The 25,257-nt window shown below is 45.3% G+C and overlaps 1 protein-coding gene across 8 annotated transcripts in view; it reads left to right on the top strand.

Moving 5' to 3' along the window:
- The window catches only part of MYO9A (myosin IXA), a 175,603-nt gene that overhangs the window by 85,349 nt on the left and 64,997 nt on the right, over positions 1-25,257 (top strand). For all 8 annotated transcript variants that reach the window (XM_063412689.1, XM_063412691.1, XM_063412690.1 and 5 more), the window contains one exon: positions 20,435-20,551. In XM_063412689.1, coding sequence (XP_063268759.1) covers positions 20,435-20,551 — 117 coding nt within the window. The remainder of the gene's footprint in view (positions 1-20,434; positions 20,552-25,257) is intronic.

The following is a 25,257-nucleotide window of genomic DNA, read 5'->3' on the forward strand; positions in this document are numbered from 1 at the left end:
TCCAGCAGCTCCAGGTCCCTCCTGTGCTGGGCTCCAGGACTGGGCTCTCTCTGCAGGTGAGGTCTCACCTGAGCAGGGCAGAGGGGCAAAATCCCACCCTTGACCTGCTGCCCAACATCTGTAGTGTACTGACACAGCTGGGAACAGTCTGACCTTTACACTCTTTCTGTTAAGTTGGAAGACACCTCTTCAGAACTAGAGTGTCTCAGCATGAGTTTCTCAAGTGCTTTCCCAAATGTTTTTGGTGATATGGCTGATCCCAAGTCTCATGTGTTCCCTTAGAAAGGTTTATCACCAATCTCAGTAGAAGAAAGGAAAGATCAGGGTGTGGTCGCTGCGGGGGAAGACAAAGGAGCCAAGGCTCCTTTGGGAATGGTTGATGTGATCTCCTTGACAAAATCATTCTGGAAGAAGCTGTGAATTGTGTTGAGTACCTCCTGTGCTTTTTGTTCCACCTCCTTACATCATCAGCATCCTGACCACCAAATTTTATCCAGCAGTGACCTCACTCTGGGAGCAGGTTCACTGCTCACAGAGCAGAATTTAAGATGCTCCAACTTGAACCTCCCCGTGGTAAGAGGCCTTCTCCTGGTCTTGCTCTGGCTCAGGGAGTAGGAGGAGTGACTTAAATTCAGATCTGTCTGAATCAGGAGGAGTGGGATTCATTTGACATTTTGGGACTTCACAAAGATGTCTGATAATCCCCACTCATGACTCACTGGGGTCTTGGGAATCAACGGGCTGGTTATTCCTGGGTATTTAACAAAGGAGCATTATAGTTGGCTCCAATGGATGGAGCCACTGAGGGTTTGAGGATTTGCAGATATGGGTCTCCCACCATGACCTCTGTAGCTCATGGGCAGCTGCCTTTACTGATGGATAGAGCAGTTACTTTATTCTTCAGATGCCTGTGGGATTTTTCATAGCTTAGTACACTGAAAGTTTCAGTGGAGTTTGTCTGGAAAAGACTCTGCTCCACAGGCTCTCGAAAAAGGCACTGCATAATGTCATTTTGGTGTGTCCTTGCCTCTTTACACCGTCAGGAAGAGCAGGCTGGATAAAACAGCCTTCAGGCTGCAAGAGAGGTGATAGATGCTACATCCCTGGAAATGTCCAAGGCCAGGTTGGATGGGGCTTGCCCATGGTAGGGGATGGATCAAGATGAGCTTGAAGGTCCCTTCCAGCCCAGACTGTCTGGGAGTCCACATAAAAAACTTGAAATTTAAGTTTAGGACGGGTTTTGAGCTTTTTCTGAGGTTCCCATGTGCATCTGCTCCATTCTGGAATGTTTTGCTCTCTGTGCTCAGCACAAGGACTGACATTTACCCATCCCTTTCATCAATGTTGGAGTGTGTGGAGATGACAACTCTACACAGAAATGCTTTTTGTGGAAAGTGAGTGTGATCAGTCCATGATCCCAGCCTGGCTTCTGAGAGATTTGTGCCCTCAGGGTCCTGCTGTGACAACTGTCACCCCCCTTAATTGTCTTGAATGGGCAGAGTTGGCCTGAAGGGGTCCTTCCCTTTGGTCTTTTGGAGGCTTCAGAGCTGAGACTGGAGTTTTGTTTTCCAGGCCAACCCTTTTCTCTTCCCCTTTCCCGAGCTGCAGCCCTGGAGCGCGTGGAGAGACCGCCTTTGTTGGATTTGCAGTGATGTCACATTCCTGGCTGTCTGCACACTCCTGCCTTCTTCTTGTGCACTGATTGGAAACACAGTCCTGTGGTTTGGGGCTTTTTTTTTCAAAACAGTGGTTTGAACGCTTGGCAGGTCACTTCAAGTATTCTCCTTCAGTTATGAATTGATACCAGACTGACTGTTCCTGGTTCTGTTCATCTTTGCAGTAATTTGGGTAAAACTACATCTTCTATTCTGGCATGTTTTGGGTACAAGGTACTGCAAAGTGGAGACAGCTGGTGGATGGACATCCTGGAATCAGGGATGGGTTTGAGTTAGGAGGGACCTTAAAGCTCATCTCATTCCACCTCGTGCCATGGGCAGGGACACCCTCCACTAGGCCAGGGTGCTCCAAGCCCTGTCCAGTCTGGCCCTGGACACTTCCAGGGATCCAGGGGCAGCCACAGCTTCTCTGGGCACCCTGTGCCAGGGCCTGTCCACCCTCTCAGGGAAGAATTCCTTCCCAATATCCCATCTATCCCTGCCCTGTGGCAGTGGGAGCCATTCCCTGTGTCCTGTCCCTCCATCCCTTGTCCCCAGTCCCTCTCCAGCTCTCCTGGAGCCCTTTTGGGCACTGGCAGGGGCTCTTGAGGTCTCCATGAAACCTTGTCTTCTCCCAGCAGTTGGAAGCCTGCAGTGTTGAAGGAGAAGCTGCAACTGGCAACCACCTCCTCTCTGTTTATTCATATTGTACTTCCTCTCTTAGGACTTACTCTTTATGTCTTTGCTCCAGGAACTGAGCTGGGCTTTTCCCTCAGGAATAATTTTAAAGTTAATGCCATTTTAAAGTAAGGAAGAAATATTGACTTTGACAAATCTGTGTTTCTTTTAGTAAAGTCAGGACTTATTGATTCTTGCCCACATATAATTATTCTGCTGGATGATCTTGGAGGATCCAAGGACTGGATTCTAGTGCCTGAAGGGGGTCTACAAGAAGGCTCCAGAGTGAGTTTTTACAAGGGCCTGTAGTAACAGGACAAGGGGAAATGGCTCCAAACTGAAAAAGGGCAGGGTTGGATGGAATATTGGGAAGGAATTCCTCCTATGAGGGTGGGGAGGCCCTGGCACAGGGTGCCCAGAGCAGCTGTGGCTGCCCCTGGATCCCTGGCAGTGCCCAAGGCCAGACTGGACAGTGCTTGGAGCAGCCTGGCCTGGTGGGAGGTGTCCCTGCCCATAGCAGGGGGTAGAATGGGATGAGCTTTTAGATCCCTCCCAACTCAAACAGTCTGTGAATCTTTTGATCTAGATCAGGGAACAGGTTAAATGTAACACTGAAGTCCAGTGCAGAGGTGGGATTCCAGCAATTAAAATTAGTACCTGCTGTTTGCCAGTGGTTGCTGGTGCTGTCATCTTCAGCTGAGCAAGTTCTTCCCAGCAGAGAGAAGATTCCATTTTACTTTATTTTATTTTATCCAGGAGTGTTCAAGGTGTGTGGCAGCAGCATCTGCTCGAGCAGGGCCATAGGTAGGAGCAAATAAATAGTTGTGAGCCAGACTCCAGGGTGAGATTCTTGGTATGTAGTCAGTGTCTGTCCTTGGGATGTTACAGGAATTACAGGATGAGCATGTGGGTTTTCAGGAAACCCTACAAAGCATAACGTGCCATCAGCTTTTCTCATCGTTCAGTAACCCATGGTTTATTGTTTAGAGGTTGTGTCTGACCATGGTATTAACATTTGAGTACATCCCCGTGTCACTGGAGCTGCAGCTCTTTCTGAAATTAGGAGGAGGGCAACCAAGGGGAGATGTGGTTTTGCAGGACAAAGCAAGACTGCTTTGTTTTGCCTCTCATGGCTGTGGCACTGATGCCAAACACAGCCTTGATGTGAGACCCTGCAGGGGAGCTGCCATCCCCTCTGGCTGCACCTCCAGCACCTCTGACAATCAACGACACCACATTCCTAAATAATGTTCATATTCATCTCTGGCAGCTGCCTCTTATCTCCTGAGCCACACTGGCTCATCCACCATGGAGCTGCCTCCCGGAACCATCCATTTTTCCTTTTATAGCACTGGATGGTGTTTTAATGCAGTGTTTGAAACAACTCTGCAGTTTGGGCGAGCTCAGAGCTTTAGAAGCTTTAGACCATAGATGAACTTAGCAAAAAAGCTGCACAGACGTGAAGGGCTGCACTTGTGTGCTGAGGTCTTGGGCTGTTGTCAAAACAGCTGCCAAAGGCTTTATCAGTTTGGGGTTGTTTATCATGGGTTTCCTGAGATGTCACAGTGCAGTGTGTGGTAACAGCGAGCTGGAGAATTCCACTTCATTTAGCAATGGGAAGGACCCTTGGAAAAGGCTGTGGGAGCAATAGAGCCATCAGTGTTAGTGCTGGTGATTGGACTGTTTTGATTCAGATCCATCTTGAGCATTGGGCATCTCTGCTGCCACAGCCATCTTCTCCTTGATAAGGTAAAATACAGCAGGCAGGTAGCTGAAAAAGGGAAAAATGGGATTTTAATGGCAGCAAGGTAACATGCTGTGGGTTGCTGTTGTCCTTCCCAAAGTGCCCCTCAACTTCAGGCTCTGGGCTTTTATTTCATATATTATTATATGCATTTTTGCAGTTATACTGAGGTAGGAAAGTTTCACAGGACACAATTCAGGTATTCAAAAAAAGAAGGTGCACTAAATATTAAGTGACTTGGCTGATGTTTAGTAGGAAACATGTGGGAGCAGAGCACTTCAGTCTCTGCTCCCACATGTCACTTCAGTCCCACAGTCACTTCAGTCCACATCTTTGTGGAGAACTTGGGGGTTGTTAAAAATCTTTCTCTTGATCCTGTTTGTAATCTGAGTATCATCTTAATCCATGCGAGGAACTGCCCTCCTGGGCCACATCTGTCTTCCTGCTCCTATCTAAATAACCCAAGGAATTCAGGTTTTTTCCATCTCTGCTCACTGCAGGTCTCCAAGGCCATTAGAATATGCTTTGACTCATCCACTTGTTTAACTCTCTCAAATCCATCTTGGTTGGTGATTCCATCCCCTTCCATCATGCTGGAGATGAGCTGAGCTCTGCAAGCATCCCTGCCTGCTTTCCATCCCATCTGTTCTGTTTATCAGGCTGGTGTCCAGCACCTGCTTGTCTGTTTTTCACCAGTCTCTGCATTTTTTCCCTGTTCTTCATCCGATGAGAAAAAAACTCATTATCAAAGTAAATACATCTGTTAGCAAGCCCTGTTTTACATTCCTCCAGAAAAAAATATTTTCCATGATGTTTTCAATTCATTAACTTGATTTAACCAATACAGTTGGTGTTTCTTAAGCAAGTGACTTTGCTAATAGACATTATTTTAACAGATCTTTATAATTTTAATCCATTTGTGATCAAGGACATTTAACCCTAAGGGTTAGAAAGCGAATTAATTCACACTTTTGGGAGAAATCTTCTGTGAAATTGTGCAACAGAAGGGAAATAAAAGATGTAAGACAACTTCTTGGTCAACAACTGACCTGATTCTTGCCTTCCTTTAATTCTGGAGAGCTGTTGGGAGCTGGTGATTTGCTGTGATGGTGTCACTGTGAGCATGCCCTGTATTTAACTGAATGTGTGTTCAGAATTGTAAGTGGAAAATGGGTGAAAGCTCAGAGGAGCTGAAAGGGACTGAGCTGTACCTCCAGCAGGGCAGTGGAGCAGCTGTTGGGGAGCAGCAGCCCCAAACTCCCCCAAAACCTGGGCAGCAGGGAGAGGGGGGATTCCTCTCCTCTGCCCAGCTCTTGTGAGACCCCACCTGCAGAGCTGCCTCAGCCCTGAGGTCCCCAATATCAGCAGGATGTGGAGCTGCTGGTGAGGGTACAGAGGGGGCCACAGAGATGCTCTGAGGGCTGGAGCCCCTCTGCTCTGAGCCAGGCTGGAGAGCTGGGGGTGCTCACCTGGAGAAGAGAAGGCTCCAGGGAGAGCTCAGAGCCCCTGGCAGGGCCTGAAGGGGCTCCAGGAGAGCTGGAGAGGGACTGGGGACAAGGGATGGAGGGACAGGACACAGGGAATGGCTTCCCATTGCCAGAGGGCAGGGTTAGATGGGATATTGGGCAGGAATTCTTCCCTGTGAGGATGGGCAGGCCCTGGCACAGGTGCCCACAGCAGCTGTGGCTGCCCCTGGATCCCTGGAAGTGTCCAAGGCCAGGCTGGACGAGCCTTGGAGCAGCCTGGGCTAGTGGAAGGTGTCCCTGCCCATGGCAGGGAGTGGAACTGGATGACCTTGAAGGTCCCTTCCAAGCCAGAGGTGTCTGGCATTCCATGATCATGTCTTTCTTTGTTCCAATGGCCAGATGCTCTTTAGCAGCTGGGTGCTCCATGCTGTTGTTATGTGGCCGTGGAGGGTCACCATGGAACTCTTCTGTGACTGTGTCCAGAGCACCCAAATTACAATTAAATCTGTGAAATGCTATTTATTCAGCATAAATAGGTGCAGCTGTAAATCCATGTGAAATCAGCTCATGATTACTTTGAAAAGCAGTAATGCAATTCAGGTGAGATTTACAAACCAAAATATTCAGGATCCTGACAATCTGAGATTGTGCAGGGTTAGGCAGGGGGTGACAAGCACTGAACCGTGTGTTTTGGGTGACAGCAAAGCAGGAGAGGAAAGTCCAGGTCTTCTGGAAGCATTTGCTGAGGACTCCACAGCTTTGCTTTCATTGTACTTTCGTCCTCTCATTGTTTCTGGGTCTGTGCTGGCTCAGCAGAGCCAGAGAGACTTCTTGGAGTGGGAGGAGAGTTGGATTTGTGTCCTTGGGGAGAAGGAGAGAGGAGAGGACCTTTGCCCAGGCACATCTTTCTCTTCTGGTCCCACAAAATCATTAGATTTTATTTTTCCCCATCACCAAGTGTCACTTTACCTGGACCTTCTTCACCTGGATGTGTTTTTGCTGGGGAATACAAGGCACTGGAATGACCATCACAGGATGGTTATTTGGGATTATAAACTCTGCTGTGTTAGGGACTTTAAATCATGGAGAATATATCATTTTCAGCACAAACACTTAATTTTCAGCTCAGTAACAGTTAATTGGCAGAGACACAAGGTAGAGAAGCCTTGTGGAGAGAACTGTAATGACTCAGAAAAGTATTTCATTACAGCAAAGAACTGAGTGATGTTTTATTCTGTATATCCTTGTAGTGGAACTTGCTGATGCCTTTTTCAGCCCATTATAAGGGAGAAGAAATGGAGTTCCAGGGCCAAATGGCAAAACATTACCAAAGATGTTAAAAAAACTAAGGAAAAGATCATATGCAATTAATCATGAGCCTGAAAATATTCAAGGAGACGAAGTGGGAAGGAGACAAAATAATTAATAGCATGAAGAAATGAAAATTCTCAGTCCTGAGGTGCGAGGACAGGGACACTTAATGGAATAGAAAGCAGCAGAACTGCTGGAGGCACCTACTTATCCCAAACCCCATTAGCTGAGGAGACTCGTTGTCACCACAGGTTATTAACACGAGGAGCTCAGCAGGAGCCCTTTGAAGAGCTGCTGCATTGATGAGTGCATTCAGAATTCACAGAAAAATATTAATGGAACAAAAGTGAAACCCCACAAAGCTTTTAAGAGCCAAGCAAGTGTCTCTGCTTCAGAACATGAGGGCAACCTGGGAGGGTAGAACTTCAAAAGAAACCTGTGGGATGAGGTTTCTCACTTTTCCCTTGGAAATGCACATCCCCGTGCAAAAGCTGCTGCAGTCACGCCTGCTCTGTGCCACCAGGGAAATTCCTGTGTGTTAACTGTGTTCTGCTATTTATTTGGCACTGATGTCTGGGAAAACAAGGAAGACATTGGGATTCCAAGATTCCTGAACAAAGTCCAGCATCAGGGCTTTAGGAGGAGAAATGCTGACTTTGCATGGATTGCTCTGCCTATAGCCCACTCCACCTGCCCTTTCAAATCAAATCCATTCTCAGCTCTTTAAAGGATTCTTTTAATTACATCTGATTATTCAAAAGATGCTTTAATGTCACAGAGTTCTTTTAGTTACTTAAATTTCTTCTAAAATCATGTGAAAACTTTTCAAGGAATGCAGACAAGGCGTTCCTGGGTTAGCTAGCCAGCTCTTCCCACAAGGGATGTCATTTTGGTACAGTTGCTTGGAATATGGGATTTTCATGTGTAATCCCAATCTGAATAAATCCAGGTTGATTTTTTTCCTCAGCCCAGGGCTGTTGGTCAGTGGCTGAAGGAGGAGGAGCTGTAGAAGTTCTGTGCTGGATAGAGTCTGTTGCACAAGCTTTGCCTCTACAGCGGTGACAGCTGAGGTATGATGAGAAATAACTTCTCTTTGGGAAACCTTGCCAAAAAACAGGGGTAAAAATAACCTGGAATGATGACGATGGTGCACTGGCAGAACGAGTTTGTCTACACTCACTCTCTGCTTGGGAAGGACCAACCTAAAGGCAGATTTGGCTTTTAAAGGCTTGAAGGCTGGTTTTGATTGATTGGGGATTGATTGGACTCCTTGGTGAGGATCCTGGTCCGTTGTGCCTGTAAATGCTGAGCAAATTTCCCTAAATGTGTCCTCCTCACATCAGGTCACACAGCTTCTTGTCATGCCACAAAATAATTTATTAATTGTTTTTTGTACTGGTTTCGCTGTGCAGACATGGGTGGAATGGGAGCTCAGTTTGTGCCATTGGCAGAACAGACTCTGGATGCACCAAGGTGGAGGAAAACACATTTTGTCATCAGTGGACTCTTCAGAATTGGCTGCCTGGTGGCTCCATTCTCCTGTAGCTCTGTGGTGGGCTCAGGATGGCTCTGTGTGAGCACCTTTCCCTAAGGGATGTTCCATATGTCTGCTTTCATCATCTTCTGCACAGGAAAAGCAAGAGCTGCAGCCTTGTTTTCTGGAAGGTTTAATTTCAGGAAGAGAGAGTGGGGTTTTTTCCTTTCTTTTCAGGTTTGATTTGTTACAGGTGACACTTTCTAACCACAGCACCCAAATCCAAAGGCTCCGAGTGAAATCTTTTTAGGAAGATGATGCTTGTAACCACCTGGCTCTGCAGTCAGGACTCACAGAAAATCTCTTAACAAGATCTGTGTTGGTTTCCTTTGCTCCTGGCTGTACTTGGGGGCTGTTTCTGAAAGTGTAACCACTGCATGTTCCAATCATTAGCTGCAAAGTGACAATATCAGAGACAAGGCTTGAAATCACCTCTAAAAATAAGCAGCAGGCAGCCTCTTGCCTGGGATAGGGATGGGAATGGGAGTGGTGGGTCTCCCATCCGTCCTTTCCCAAACCTGCCTGCCACCAGCAGGGACACAATAGCTAGATCTTCAGCACATGCACAAAAGATGTTATTTTTGTTCTTATTTGAGATTTTCCTCTTCATTTTCTGTGTCTGCATCCATCTAATGACAGAAAGGATGAGTAAGGAGAGGGCAGTTGCAGGAACAATTGGATACTTCCTGTGTTACTCCTCAGAAATCAAAGAAATTTTGATTTTGAATGTATGTGAGGGAGTGTGAGGATCACAGAATCACAGGATGGTGTGGGTTGAAAGGAGCCTTAAGGATCATCTCATTTCACCCCCTGCCATGGGCACCTTCCACTAGCCCAGGGTGCTCCAAGCCCTGTCCAGCCTGGCCTTGGACACTGCCAGGGATGGGGCTTGGAGCTGCTCTGGGCAACCTGTGTCAGGGCCTGCCCACCCTCACAGGGACTAATTCCTTCCCAATATCTCATCTAACTCTGCCTTCTGGCAGTGGGAAGCCATTCCCTGTGTCCTGTCCCTCCATCCCTTGTCCCCAGCCCCTCTCCAGCTCTCCTGGAGCCCCTTCAGGCCCTGCCAGGGGCTCTGAGCTCTCCCTGGAGCCTTCTCCTCTCCAGGTGAGCACCCCCAGCTCTCCAGCCTGGCTCAGAGCAGAGGGGCTCCAGCCCTCAGAGCAGCTCTGGGGCCTCCTCTGGACTCTCTCCAGCAGCTCCACATTCTTCTGATGTTGGAGCCTCAGAGCTGGAAGCAGCTCTGCAGGTAGAGCCTCACCTGAGCAGGGCACAGGGACAGAATCCCCCTTTCCTGCTGCCCACACTGGGGAATCAGCCCCCAGGGCATGGGGAGATCAGAGCTCCCAGAGCACACTGACAGCTCACACTGAGCTTTCCACGACCCACAATTGATCTACCACTGTGTTCAGCCCATTGAGTGAGTCCTGAGTCACCCGTGTGTGTGTGTGGGGAATTGTGATTTCCCGCTGTTCCGCTCCCTTCCCTGCTGTGGCCCAACATATCTGGATTCCATCCTCATCCGTGTCCTGCATCTGGGATGAACCGAGCAGCCTTTGGGGCTCCCCTGGGCTCACGGGGCATGGGCTGAGACAAGCAGGATTAGGGTGGTTTTTAAAACAGAGGCTTAACACCCAGAGGAAAGTACTCTTGCAGGATATCAGACTCAAACCTAATCCCTGACTTGGCATCCAGGAGTGTTATATCATGCTCGGGCGGGAGAAGGATGATGTCATTTTCCACACTCATATTTTATCTGAACATCTTATTAAAACCCTGTCATTCTCCTGGGTCATTTCCCTAAGAGAACTCAGATCCTCAACGCACCGCTCTGGCTTCAGCCTGCAAGAAAGGTTTGTTAATGATTTTTATGTACAATTAAGAAGGAGAAAAATATCTTTAAAGGCATCATTAAAAGAAAAGGAGTGAAAAATGCATTTTTTCATTTTTGATTACAACAAAAAAGAGGAAAAGTTGGCTTAAAAGTAGTTTGAGCATTCCTGTAAAGGTTCATTTTTATTCTTAATTCCATAAATGTATCTGCAAAGGAAATACTTCAAAAAGCAACAACAAAGCAGTGAAGCCTTGCACTATCTCTGGCTCCCGCCCTCCCGGCTGGCTGCCACATCCTGGCAGAAACCTTCCACTATCACCCTGGAGATGGGAGGCAGCAGGTTGTCCTGCCAATGGATTTTATCCAACAGATGCAAGTGTCAGTGATGTTTTCCAGAACTTATGGGTGGATTTTCCAATGAGAAAAAATAACCTGTAATGTCATTACCATACAATGCTGCGTCGTGCCTCAACACTGCTCAAACACGAAGGCACTTCAGGATTTTGTCACTAAATCAGGTGTAAAGTTCTCACATTCAGAGAGGGGGGTTAGGTATTAGTTTCAGATTTTGTTTCACCTTTTTTCTAATTCTTCTTGTGCTCTCCCTCCTCTTGTACCAGTTTCTCAGTATGTTACACAACCACCTTGGGCCAATTGGTACCTTCACAGTCACCTTCCTTGGACAAGGGTTCTTCTCCAACCTGCCAGTTTGTATTAGTCAGAGGCACTTTAAGGGGATTTCCCAAACCGTATTAACACCCTTCCCAAAAATCCCAATGGGAGAAGTCAACTCAGGAAGTTTATCCAGAGAGAGAGAGTTTTCCAATGTCAACGTATCATCAGGTTGACAAGGAGGTCCTTCTAAGCTACTTGCTTACTTGCAACTCTAGGAGATTGTAAATTGCTAGTAATTTGTTATTTTTAAAAAATAATGTAAAATATTTTAATATCACAGTGTTCTCATCCTGGATTAGTTCATCCTGCTGGCCATGGATAGAGTAGGGAAAACATGCCATGGAAAACATAGGGCATAGGAGGGGATTCTTCCCCTCTCTTCTGCCCTCATGAAACCTTTGCAGAGCTGCCTCCAGCTCTGGGGTCCCCCAACATCAGGAGGATGTGGAGCTGCTGGAGCCAGGCCAGGGGAGGGCACGGAGCTGCTCTGAGGGTGGAGCCCCTCTGCTCTGAGACAGGCTGGGAGAGCTGGGGGTGCTCACCTGGAGGAGAGAAGGCTCCAGGGAGAGCTCAGAGCCCCTGGCAGGGCCTGAAGGGGCTCCAGGAGAGCTGGAGAGGGGCTGGGGACAAAGGATGGAGGGACAGGACAAAGGGGAACAGCTTCCCACTGCCAGAGGGCAGGGTTAGATGGGATATCGGGAAGGAATTCCTGGCTGTGAGGATGATGAGGCCCTGGCACAGGTTGTGCAGAGCAGCTGTCGCTGCCCCTGGATCCCTGGCAATGTGTCCAAGGCCACGTAGGATAGGACTTGGAGCAGCCTGGCCTAGTGGAAGGTGTCCCAGCCCATGGCAGGGGCTGAACTGGATGATCTTTAAGTTTTTTTCCAACCCAAACCATGCTGGGGTTCTATAAACAAGGCACTAAACCCTGCATTTGGACCAGAAGAGGGATTTAGTCCTTGTCTGATTCCAGCAACTGATGAGTTTCTGCCTGTTTCCTTCAAACCCAGAGGTGTTCTCCCAGTTTCAGTGATGAGCTGTAGATGCTCCAGCAGTGTGTGTGCTGCTCTCCTTCCTCACCATCCTCCTCACTTTCTGCTCTTTCCCTAATTTGGCTCTCACAGCTCCGTCTCTCCCTTCCTTCGTCGCTGCTCCATCTCAGCTCAGGAATGTCAGACCCAGCAAAACACCCCCAGCAGTTCTGTCCCTGCAGCCTCAAACCCAAGCTGCAGCCACCTCCCATGGGGGTTTTTTCAGCCCTTGTGGAGCAGTAACAGTGTCAGAGATAAAAACTGGATTTTTATGGTATTTTAGGACATGTGGTTGCTACTCCTCTGACACGAGCACTGTGGGTAGTATCTGGCACCCCTAGTGCATTTTCAGTTTGCTTTTTTTTAATCTCTTGATTAGTGATTGCTGTTGATCATCATCTCTGAGATGCCCACCTGGGCTCTTTTCAATTGTCTGCACATCCAGGGCTCAATGGGGGGTTGCCTGCTGTTCCTGGTCATTAGATCCCTTTAGGTGATCCAAATCAGGTGCATTAGGAGAGCTTGAATTCCTCCTGCTTTTGCTTGTTTTAATCTTGGATAAATCCCATTCCTCTTCACAGTGGCCAAGCATTGTAAATATGTATATTTTTTAAAAAAAGCAAGCATGAATTTTATTTTTTTTTTTAGAATAGCAGCTGATTTCTTTAATCATTTACTTGCACGCAGCATGCTTTTGTTGAATAGGTACTTTGAAGCAAATAGGAAAACAAGTACACTCTTTTCCTGATTTTTTCCCCTAGTTGGAAATTAAATGCATCATTTAAACCCACAGAAGTGATTGAAGGAGGGAGATTTCCATCTGAAAATCCTAGGTAAATACCATGGGCAAAATTCAGTAGGTTTTAAATTGTGGGTTTTTTCCTCTGAGTCATATTGGAATGAGACATTTGTGTTATAGTAAGCACAAATGTAATTATGAAGCCAAAATTCACCTTAGAGAATAAATGGGGGGAAAATGGGAATGGCTGATAAGGATTTCAAGCCAGACATTGAATGATAATGAAAATCAAATCCTGTGTATGATAATAGCTCACTGAATAATTTCTGTGGTAAGGTATCAACAGGTTCCTGGGATTTAGTGCCAAATCCCTGTTAGCAGAAACACCAATTGATTAATCAGAGAACGTGGTGAAAATTTATTCCACATATTAAAAGAAAAACAAACAAATGAAGCTCCCACAGAGCCACAAAAACCACATATCCAGATTTGGTTTTTGGCGGGATTTCCTGAAGAGGAAAAATTCTACTGATAATTTTTTTTTTCACCCCAAACATTTCATTGGAAGCACCTTTCATCCTTGTATAGAAATTGTAGGAAGCCCATCAAAGGTCTAAGGGAAAAGGGGATATTTCCTCTCTTCCTGTGTTCAGATCTGATTTCCTGAAGAGAAGAGGAATTGCTGTTTCTTCTCTCCACCAGAAGAAAACGTATTTTGTGGTGCCCAACTTCACTTAAATAATTGAACAGCTGTTCTTTATGTTTTACACCAAATTCTGCAAACTTCACACCTGAAAAGACTTATTTCTTATCAGCTTGGAATTACTTTAATTGTCAGTATTTGTTGATAAGAGTCTGACAGGGGAATGTGTTGCTTGTTTTCCTCCTGGAGGGCAGGAAACAGCTGCACGTGTGTCCTCGTGTTCCGGAAGAGTTGGGGGGTCACCAGGAGAAAAAGAATCCCTAGGTAGTTCCTATGGCTGTATCAACATCACTCCTATTTTAACTAATTAATTTTTGGAGCTATTGCAGGTTCTTGGGAAAATTACAGGGAGTGTTGCTTGTAAAGCCATATTTTTGGGGACGGGTGGGAGTCCTGCACTGGTGGGGAATGCTGGCACTGGCAATGTGTTTATCCAGTGTGAGCAAATAACATTGATAATGTCTGTAATGGGATGCACACACAGAGTCTCCTGGGAAAATGCTGGAAAACCGGAGGGGAAAAGGACCATGATCAATAATGCAGAAGGTCTTGTGGGCTGGACAGCAAAGCACCAAGTTGTCTTTGGGGCTAAGTCAGACTGCCCTCTAAAAAGTCTTCTCTTCTAGATCCAAGGAATTTTCCAGAGTTGTGCTTGAGAAATGGCATTTAAATATCAGCTTTTCAAGTTCTCTTAGCTTGTAGAAAACGTAGAGTGGGTGCATTGAGCTTGCCCTCACATCTGTAATGTCCCCAGTGAAAAACTGGGATTTAACAATGTTCTGTTGACAAGAATTGTTGGAGGTGCAGTAATGCTGAGTCTGTCAGCACGTCTTTATGGGTGCTTCCTAGATTTGCATAAAGCTGAGAAATGGGATAAGGTTTATCACAGTTAATAAACTCAACAGGTGTTTAATCCTCATTAGGGCTTTAAGTCATTTTGGTGCTCGCACTCACTTTCCAGTTGTACTTAAACCCACTTCTCATTAACTGAGTCTGTGCTCAGGGACTGGGGTCTAAACCCCAGCTCTGAGAGCTGGGCCCTTCCTAAGGTGCATTTTTAATAGCATTGACCCAAAATAGATTGTGATGTCTAATGTGTGTGTGTAAAAAGCACATCTTTTTCTGTGAAAAACGGGTTTGGATGTTTTTGTCTTGCTTTTCTAGAGAGCAGCACATGACGCCAGCTGCTCTCTGGAGTTTTCAATGATGGAATGAGGCTCAGAAACCCTCCTATATATAATGGCTGTACAAATGTAATATTAAGTTATGTTTTGATGATCATAAGAGCTCCCCAAATCCAAGTATCCATCCATCACCTTTCTCCTCTGCCCTGGGTTAGTCTGTGCTGTCCTCCACATTAGGTAAGAGGGAAGGGGGGCAAACCTCTCAGTGAGCTGAGATGTTTGAAGTGTTTACAGACCTGTAGCTGTCTCGTAAACACCGCTTTGGAATGATTCTTACTCAGAATTGCTCAGTGCACCAATACCCTGCTGCTCCTAAGTGATGCAAAAATGATGAGCTTTGCTTTGTTTTAGTCTGCTAATTTTCTGACTGTCTGTGTCGAGTAATGCCCTGAACAGAAATAGTTCTTCATTGTAGTCTAGCTCTTTTGAAACAAAATGTTACAGGAAGTATTTAGTGCTTACAGGAGTCCTTCATCCACGGATTTGTTTGGGTTAAAAATTATTAAAGCTGACCACCAGGGGCCCGTTGCTGTTGCAGCTACGCTCCATGGTTGGGTTGGTTTGATGGAGCCATTGAGAAGAGTCTGTCTCATCTATTTCAGTCCCACTCTGGATCTCACTGTGGTTCCTGGGATCCACACTCCACAAAATGTTCCTCTTGGCTGTGGAAGGGTGTGACTAGAACCACGGAGCTGCCAGCAGCATCTCCATGGCTTTGTCCTCAGAGAGTATCCTGAGTTGGAAAAAGCCCACAAGGATCATCAAGTCCAACTCAGTGGGATCTCTTTGCTTTCTGCTCCCTGGGACATCCAGTCACTGGGAAAATACTGCAGTTTTTGCTCTTTGCCTTTCAAAGTCCTTCAGCACTTGCTTTCACCTATCCTCTGTTTGCTGGGCTTTGTTTATTCCCCGTAGTCTGAAAAGTGTATAAATATTTGAAGTTTTGTTGTTCAAATTGAGCTATTGCTCATGTGTTGGGTTAGTAAAAATACTGAATCAAATAAGGACCATGGGGGGAACTTTCAGCAAAATCATGTGACAATGTCTGTAAAAGGTTGCCTGTGTGGTTGTAGAGATGGCCACGACACTCAGAGTGCTTTGGTAAAATTTCAGAAGCCTTCAAGCATCAGCACCGTTATCTAAAAGTCTTTCATATCTTTTCTATGTAGCCTCCCATGGCAGCTCCACACAGCTCTGGCTCTTTCTTTCCCCCTTCTCTCTTCCTTCTGCAGTTCCAGCTGGCTCCTTCCTGTCCCCAGCACGGCCACCTCACCCTGTCTGTCCCTCATACAACATCTCACCCTGTCTGTCCCTGCACTCCCTCCTGTCCCTCCCTCCTCACAGCACCTCCAGCAGACTCACAGTGACTCCAACCAGCAAACTCACTCTTTTATCACACCCACAGCTGGAAGGGCAAGGCTATTCCCACTCTGGAGTAATTAACACAACTGCAATATAACAGAGGCAAGATTGCCTTCAGCACTGTCTGTCTCTCATAGCTGAACATCTTGGAATCATGGAATCAATTAGGTTGGAAAACACCTCTTATGATCATCGAGTCCAGCCATTCCCCAGCACTGTCAAGGCCACCTCTGACCTATGTCCCCAAGTGCCATATCCACACAGCTTTTAAGTCCCTGCAGGGATGGAGACTTCATCATTTCCCTGAGCTTCCAGTACCAGTCCTGACCAACCTTTCCACCAAGCTGAGCCTCCCCTGTCACAGATTGAGGCCATTCCTTCTTGTCCTGTCCCTGTTCCCTGGGATCAGAGCCCAGCTCGCCCCCATGGCTGTCCCCTCCTGTCAGGAGTTGTGCAGAGCCAGAAGGTCCCTCCTGAGCCTCCTTTTCTCCTGGCTGAGCCCCCTCAGCTGCTCCTGGTGCTCCAGCCCCTTCCCCAGCTCCATTCCCATCTCTGGCTCCAGCCCCACAATGTCTTTCTTGTAGTTTTCAGTGTATAATCTTGGTGGGGATTTCCCAACTCATTTCCCTGGATTTTCTGGGTACCAACAAATACTTTGAATAATTCCAGCTTGAAATTTGAGCCCTCAGTTGAGTGCAGAAGGGCAGGAGTGAGGGATCCTGGCTGGAGCAGGAGGTGATGTGGGATGGCAGCATACAGATTTGCTTAAATATATTTAGAGACTTTGTAATCTCAGTTCTTAAGAATCTCCTGTATGTGTACAAATATGTTTTACAGAGACTTTTAATTTGAGCAAATTTGGGTTACTGAGATTACATCTTTTCCAGCCTCTAAAACACAGGCTGCTGCTGCTGGAACTGTAAATCCTTGTTCCAAAGCACTTCAAAAGCAGATTTTAATTCTTAAGCCCGTCTTCTCCTTGTTCCTTTTAACAGAAGATGTTTTCAGAAGTTTATCTATTTTTAAGGTGGCCTGAATCCGATGCTGATCATGACAACTTTCAGAACAATTAATTTGGCAATGAAATCTTAAAAGAAACTCAAATATGTTATATCAGGATCTTAACAAAAGTTGGCCAACCCAACAAATGGAGTTTCTGGCACATAATAAATAATATATAGATCCTTTCTAGCTCCATAAGCAGGAAACTATTGATTAAAACCTTGTCTGTAGCTTATTTCCTGACCCGCCGAGTCAAAGCCTGTTTGATCTGTCTCCGTTTGGAATCAGCAATATTTTTGTGTGGGTGCAACATGTCCCGCTCCCTTTGATCCCCAGAGATTTGTTTTGGCATTGCAGCAGCTATTTTTATTTTGCTTTGTGAGGGAAATAAAAATGGTTTGATGAGTATCACCATGTTCCAGATCTGCCTAAATGTCACGTAGGGAGACTTGTGGAAGAGACCAGAAGCTGTAGGTGTTGACCTAAGGACAAGCTCTGTGTGAGGGATGGGATATAGTTCAGAGACTAGAATTAATTTAGGGTATGTAGGATAGTACAGAAACAAATAATTTCTCATGAAATAAAGCATAAAACCTTATTTTAAATGCTCTGCTGCAGCTCCTGAATTGGAAAAGAAATAGTATTCCCCTGATGGTCTTCAGATTGTGTAGCTTTGGAATCTGTTTAGGATAGTGAGGGGCTTTATTTAAAATGTGATATCAGTGAAGATCTATTCTAAAAAGTAAATATTGAAAAGAAAAGAAAAGAGAAAAGAAAAGAGAAGAGAAAAGAAAAGAGAAAAGCCCCCCCTAAACCCTGAGTCATTTAAAATAGTTTTATTTCAGTGCAGGTGTTTTTTAAATGGATGAAGGCAAAGTGCTCCATCCACCCTGTATTCTCGATATGTTGCTTTGCCAGGAGTTTCCTACCAGCTCTTAGGATTAAACCATCACTTCTAAAAGTAGCTGTCAAACACTTTGGGATCTGGGCCACTGATTGTGGGACCCAAACATGGCAAGGAAATCACCTCTCCATGGGCTTCCAGCCTTCCATGTAGCTGAGACCACCCTGGGAAGAAGGGCAGTGGCTCTTCCCCCACCCTGCACGTTCTGGAGGAGACTGGGCAGTGCTGGTGTCAGGGACACTTCCCCCTCTGACCATCCAGGAGACTCGTGGCAGTCACACTCCAGCATTCCTCAGCACTGGAGTGGTGCAGGCTTAATGATATCCTCATTTATTTTGGGAAAAAAGAGAAGCAGGGACATTCAGGGGTGAAGTCCTGCACATCCCTGTAGCCTCTAATAAAAGGTAATGAAAAGTATTGTGACATAGACCCAGATATGATGCTGTAGGAGAAACAATGGCGTTCTCTTTGGCTTTAAATAGAGATGGAGTTTGTTTTTAGTTGCACGTTGGAGCAATTAATTGGGCTGGTTTATGCCAGGACAAAGCATTAGGGCACTGAGAGGCATTCCTGGATCTTGGCCCTCGTCTTTCCCCAGAGACTGATTTTTCTGGTGTGACAGTGGCACTGATTGTCTTCCAGCTTAATCAAAAAAGTATACGGATAGAAAAGTATAGGGAGCATAAGAATAGAAAATTTGCCTTGAATTTTCTCTTAATCACTGAAATATTCTCGCACATTCGAAGAAATTAAAAAAAAAATTAGACAGCAACCTCCCCCCCTCCACAAACAACCCGTGCTGCTTTTAATAAAAACAGCCAAAAAACTCTCCCCAAATCCTTTTCATCAGGAGAGGGAAGAAAAAGCAGTTAGTGGGAACTAGAGCTCTTTGTGTTTGAAATGCCGGCTGCTTTCCAGCCCTTGCTGGAGAACTCAGGCATTTCAAGAGCTCACTCTTTAAAAGTGCTGTTTTGTGCTGAGCTACAGCAAAATCCCCTCGGTCCTGTCGCTCACCTATTTGCATCGCACGCTTGGTTTTGGTTGTTTCTTGGGTGAGGAATTCCTTGCTAATTATGGCCATGTTTTATAGTTACTTTGTGATGTCGCTTTTTATTGCCACCATGTGATGCCACAGAGGCTGGGATCATCCTCAGCCACAGAACCATGGAATTTATCAGGTGGGAAAAGCCCTCTGAGCCCATCCAGTCCAGCCATCCCCAGCAGTGCTAAGGCCACCACTAACCCGTGTCCCCAGTTCCACATCCACACATCTGTTAAATCCCTCCAGGGATGGGGACTCCACCCCTGCCATGGGCAGCAGTTCCAATGCCTGACAACCCTTTCCATTAATAAATTTTTCCTAACATCCAACCTAAACCTCCCCTGGCGTGGACTGTGTTAATCCCTTCTATTCCAGCTGGACAGGAAGTGAGACCATGTGCTTAATTGCATTTTAAGAGCAAAACATTGGCAGAACGGCTTGTGGTCACGCCAAATGCTGCCATCTCCTAAAATCAAGGGAAAAAGAGGTGGGAGTAAGCTGATAGAGGATAAATGAGCTTTATTCCTTTGCCTGGGGTCAGTGACATGAGGCCACTCAGATGATGTTCCTCGAAGGGAGCTTGGTGAGAAGGATTTCAAGGCAATGTGTGACAAGCCATGATTTGTTACAGTTCAGGGTTTAATTGAAATAATTATGTGGGAATCTTCTGGTTCTTTTTTATTCTTCTGCAGTGGCTAAAATGAACCAAAATGTAACAATCATGGCTGCTGCCATAAATTTTTAGGCAATTAATATGTACCAAAGCTCTGTTCAAGGTGATAATTGAAACCAAGGAAGAATCCCTAGCTGCAAGAACAAAGATAGCCTTTAAATAGGAATTCCTGCTTTCTGGGTCTCTATGTAGGTGCCTGTCCAAAAGCTCAGGGATCTTCCTTTGATCTCAGCTTTCATCCCATCAAGCAGAATCTCTTTGATCCCGGCCCTGGTGGGGATGACCCTTCCTCGGCGCTGTTATTCCTCTCTCTGGGAGAGCTGCTGCCGGAGCGCTGAACCTGCCTGCCATGATTTGTAGCTCCTGCTGGTGGTACCTGGAAAACTTCAAGTTTTCAGGAAGCCTCAGATTTACTAGAGGGTTTTTTAGCCTCCCCTTTTGTAGCCCTCCTGCTGGTGCCAGGCACTGCCTGTCCTGGGCTGTGCTTTCACATCGCTTGCTGTCGCTCCTGTGCAATATCCACCCTTCTCTTTCCTTCTCCCCCAGGAAACCTTTCAAGGATCTTGGTGAATTTATTATATTTGTATTTAATGTACGTATTTATTTTCTTTCCTTTCGCCACCAGTGATGGGATTTGTGGTGTGATCTCATGTATCATCCACTCAAATGCATGAAAGAAACCAAGCCAAAGTCAGGGGCACATCCCACAGCCCTGGGATTGCACCCAGTTCCCAGCGCTGTCAGGACCATTGACATACACAGCAGAAATTAAAATAGCAGACAAAAGCTTTGGCAAAGGAGAAATATGAAAGTTGGATGTGGAAGCTTGAGAAGCAAAAGCCATTTTAGTGCAGAGCAGGAATCATTTCCAATCATCTTTTTTCTTTTCTGTTTCAGGCTGTGACCGTGCGGAATTCCATGGCCAAGTCATTGTACAGCGCCCTGTTTGACTGGATCGTGTTCAGGATCAACCACGCGCTCCTCAACTCCAAGGACATGGAGGAAAACACCAAGGTAACATCTCACCAGCCCTTGTGGCTCCTCTCTTGGGCTTTTAAAATGGATAACTGAGTGATAAAACATTACCCAGGCATGTTGCTTAACATGAAGTTAATTTTTCCTTGGATCATAACCGAGTACATCATTATTCTAAGTGGTGCTTGCTGAGCTGAGAAGGATGAAGCACCTTAAGTATTATAAGCTCAAAGCAACCAGGGGAGAGATTTTGTTGTAACCACAAAAGCCAGTTCCCCCACCTGCTTCAGCAGCAGTGGCAAATAATTTTCCTCCTTATGTGTAAAACTAGAGGGCCATGTATAAATGAAGAGGAAGAAATGGAGTTCTTGCTACCACATTTTGATGAAGCTGCTCTGTGATGAAATGATGAACGAGCTGGGTGTCTGTAGGCACAGTAGAAAAGTTAATAATAAAGAGGAGTGGAGCTGCTGTGATGCTGTACCACCTTCCCAAAGAACTGATGGAAGGAATGACACAAAGCTTCCTGCAATAGCAGGGTCTGGATGTGACCCAGGACATCCTCCCTAACCCTCTCGTGTACTCATCCACGCTTCTTGTGGCTGGGGGATACTGACCCCAAAATCTGCATCCATGCACACAGACACTTCCAGCTCTCCAGCTGCCCTTGGCTTGGGAATCTGGGACACGGTCCAGCATCATGTGGGGTTTTTTGGGGGTTGTGCATCCAAACTGAAGTCACAGCTGCCAAAAGGAGGATTTTCAATAAGCACTGACATTTGGATTGTGCTGTAGGACTGAAGTTGCAGAGACTCTCAGTGTGATCACTCCTTTATTTAATTCCAAAAAAGGCTTGTGGAGCATAATTGTGGACTGGAAATAAAAACATGCCCATGAAATCTGGTTATATGCTTTTCTGACACAGAAGGGTTGTTACAGTGATAACATCCAACGAGCCTTCTGACTGCACATGCTGCCTCTCCCTCTGTTTAATATTTTACCAGAAATGTTGTGTTCTTTCCTGATTTTTTTCCAAGTCATCAAAAGTTTTGTCTGTGCTGTCAGGAAAAAACAAACCACAAACTGTTTACATATTTGGTGAAGCAGAAAAGTGGATTTGTTTTGACAAGGAAATGCATCTCAAATGCTAATTATTTTTTATTAATGACCCAACGATTTTTAAAAATTATTATCTGTTCTGTAGTATTTACATACAAATCAGTCTCAGACACTCTTGTGTGCTTAGTCAGCGTGGCTGTGAAAGTGAGGCACCACGGTAGCTGTTTATGGGCCATTAAACTTTTGTTCCCAACCTCAAATCTCAGCAGGTAAGGGCCAGAACAGCCCAAATTCCTGCTTTTTTTCCAACATCACTGCTGCACATTAACCCTCTGTTTCCTCCAGCCAAGACTCCCATGGAGTGTAACCATCTTCCTCCTTGCCCACCTCCATGTGTGATCTCATGAATTCACAATTCACTGGTTTCTGAACCCTTTTTTTTTGCCCCAAATTGTAACATTAATATCCAGGTCAGGCAGCAGGCACCAGGAGCTGGGAGTGGTGTTGCCCCTGTGCCAGAGCAGATCCACCCACGCTGGCAAATGCCCAGGGCCTGGAGCTGCAGGAATGTGCTCATACCCAGATCCAGGGAAGCAATCCTGGGCTTTACTTGGGCCAGAGTTTTTGAAGAGAAAGGCAACACACAAAATACTGTAAATATCTGCTGCTTTAGGCATGGGGGTAGTTCAGTTTATCTGCAGAGTCCTCCGTGAATTGGACTGATTCCCACAAATCCCCCAATGTCAGAAATCATGAAAATGCACAAATCCTCCCCATTTTAGGGGTGGAGATGGTGAAGAAGAGATTTATGTGCATTTCAGAGCAGCTTCGTTAAACATTGACCAGCCAATTTTCCCTTGAGCAGTTCCACAGCGTCACCTCCTCGGCCCTATTTTTAGCCCCCATTTGGGTTGTTCCAGCACAGAGGGAGAAGAAATGTCTCCCTGGACTGGGCAGGGCTGGGAATAGCTGATCCTTCGCCCTCAAGGAATAAAATTGCTGCCAACAAGTGTCCAAGGGCATCCCGGGCTCTGCAGCTGCCACTGAGGCACCAACCAAGAATCACCACCGCAGAGAAACGGAGCCAACAATGACTGATCTGGTTTTTCCTACCAATTCCCAATGCCTGAAATCCTTTTCAGCTCATTCTTGGAAAAACCCCAGATGAGGATGCAGGTTCTTCTTAGCCTCCTATATGTTGTTTCAAGATTGGGCAACACCAGTGAGTAACTGGGAGGTGGACTGGGAGCAGTGGTATCTCCAAACCCTGGGAATGCCTCCTTACTGCAAGGCAAGACCTCAGCACTTGGATGACATCTCCTTGCTGGCATCTACCAGCCAAAAAAATCTCTTAAACACACCAAGTCTCTGATTTATGAGAGCAAAATACAGCCTTGCACCTCAGAAACTCCTGAGTGTTCAGTGGGTGAATAATATGTGACTCACCCTGCCACAAATGTCCCGGATTAATCCCAGCCCATGCTTGATATTGATATTCCTCTGACTTTTAAGATATATTTTGAAACAATCCTGCAGGTTCAGAAGGTTCAGAAAGTGTCAGATGATGGATCTGAGGCACAGAGCTTTCTTTTATAACAATCACATTATGCAGAGGTAAAACAAGACTCAAACCCATCTCAATTCTGAGTGAGTTTGGGAGAGGTTGAGGAGAAAAATTAATACAGACGTTTCTCTCTTTGTGAGTCTAGATTTGATTTTAGTGGGACAATGGGAACAGAGATCATTTTCAGATCCCAATATGTGTTTATTTGATATCAGCAGTAAGGAGAAGATCAAAAGATGAAGCTGGGCAAAGAAAAATAAACACTCAGCTGTTGTTCTTCCATATTGTCCAGCAAATATTTGGAAGATGTAAATCAGACCTTTGATATCCAAATTTAGTTAAATGTACAGTGAAATATTTTGGGAAAACGCAGTGGGATTTGGCTTATCTTGCTTGGTGACAGGATTTCTAGCATATTATTTCTGACCCGAGTTGTGATGAAGTTATTTGATACCTCCTGGTTTATTGTAATGGCAGAGCTGCCATGGGGCAGATTTGCTCCATCTTCTCTCAATTCCTTTTAGTCCCTTTTATGTTCTCATGATTCCCTACAAACTGTCTGAAATTTGACCTTTATTAATGAGGTCGGAGACTTTCTCTTCTCTTGAGAACGAGATTACTAAACCTCCCAGAGCCTCTTATTGAATTCCCCTTCCATAAATCAGGTTAGGAATTGCTAGAAGTCCATCTCACTTCTTAAAACAATGATAGAGTGGAGATCATGGTGCATCAAAAGCCATTTCCAAGGGTGTTTTTAATCTTTTCCCATTTGGTTCTTGTGAAGTGTCTTCATTTCCTCCCAAATCACTCTGCTGCTCTTTTCTGATGACGTGCTGCATACGTGGGGTGATGGTGAACTCATGGCTGTGAAGAAAATGAAAATTAATGGCCCCGAAATAAAATTCATGGTTGAACACATGAGGAACTCATGGCCATGAAGAAAATTCATTACAATTAATGGCCATGAAGGAAAATTCCTGATTGAATTCATGAAGGACTCATGGCCATGAAGAAAATTCATTTAAATTCAACCAACCCGTTAATTCTTGGCTTTTTGACCTGAAGCAGAGGAGGAATTGCTGAACATGCAATGTGTTCAGTGTGCATCAGTTCATTAATTTTAGGTCCCAACTTCCAAGTTTGTAGCAAATCACTGCCTTTCACTTTATATAATAGGTCATTGTGTGTATTGGGGTGATGTGGGTTGGAGTGGTCCTTGTGGATGAAGTGGTGATGGATTTGGAGTTTGTTTGGGGGTTTTGGGGAGGGATTTTTTTACAGTATCAGCTTTGGAATAATGTAAATGAAAAGAAATTAGTAAAATGAAAAGAGATAAAAAAATTAAAAATAGTAATAAGCAGGATTTTCTCCTTGAATTTGAAGCAAACCTATTTGTGATTGCCAAAATGTGCCTCCATGGTGGAATTACATCACCAGCATGCATTTGGGTCAACATAAATCAGCTCCAATGATCCCTTTTTATTGGCACTTTGGGAATTGGAGAGCACAGACCTTGAAGGCCATCATTTGCCAAAAGCCTTTAAAACTCATGCTCTGTGTTTAAATGTCATGGCTGAGACATTTTAAGAAAAGCATGAGGTCATTTTTCATCATCTCAAGCAGAAAGTGCTCACTGACCCAGGGTTCACCCAAATTTTAAAAATCCTCACAGACATGCACTTTTAATCACAGGAATTTTGATATGCTAATTAATACAGTCACACTTTTTAATTTTATATATTAGTTTTGATAAATAAACAGCATTAACACACAAACTAGACTTGGCGAGTCAAGGTCTGAATTATCTTTGTGTGATTTCCTCATGGCACCTATTCAAAGGATGGATTTGAAGCTGAAGACCTGAAAGATTTGTAAATGTTAAACTCCTGTGAGTATTTTTTAAATAGTGGGCTGCAAATTTCATCCTAAACCCCGATTACACATATTACAGGCAGCTTTCCAAAATTAACTCTTGTATATGTCAGTGGTGTTTTTTCACCTTGCTACAAGAATTGACTCTGTACTAGGACCTTCGTGCTGCTTTATCAGGGACAGAGAGCAGAAAAACAGCCATAAAATCCAAATTTCTCAGGTTTTAAAGTTTTCCCAAGTTGCATCCATT

The sequence above is a fragment of the Prinia subflava genome, chromosome 15 (assembly GCF_021018805.1).
Source record: "Prinia subflava isolate CZ2003 ecotype Zambia chromosome 15, Cam_Psub_1.2, whole genome shotgun sequence".
In the NCBI taxonomy this organism is placed as follows: domain Eukaryota; kingdom Metazoa; phylum Chordata; class Aves; order Passeriformes; family Cisticolidae; genus Prinia; species Prinia subflava.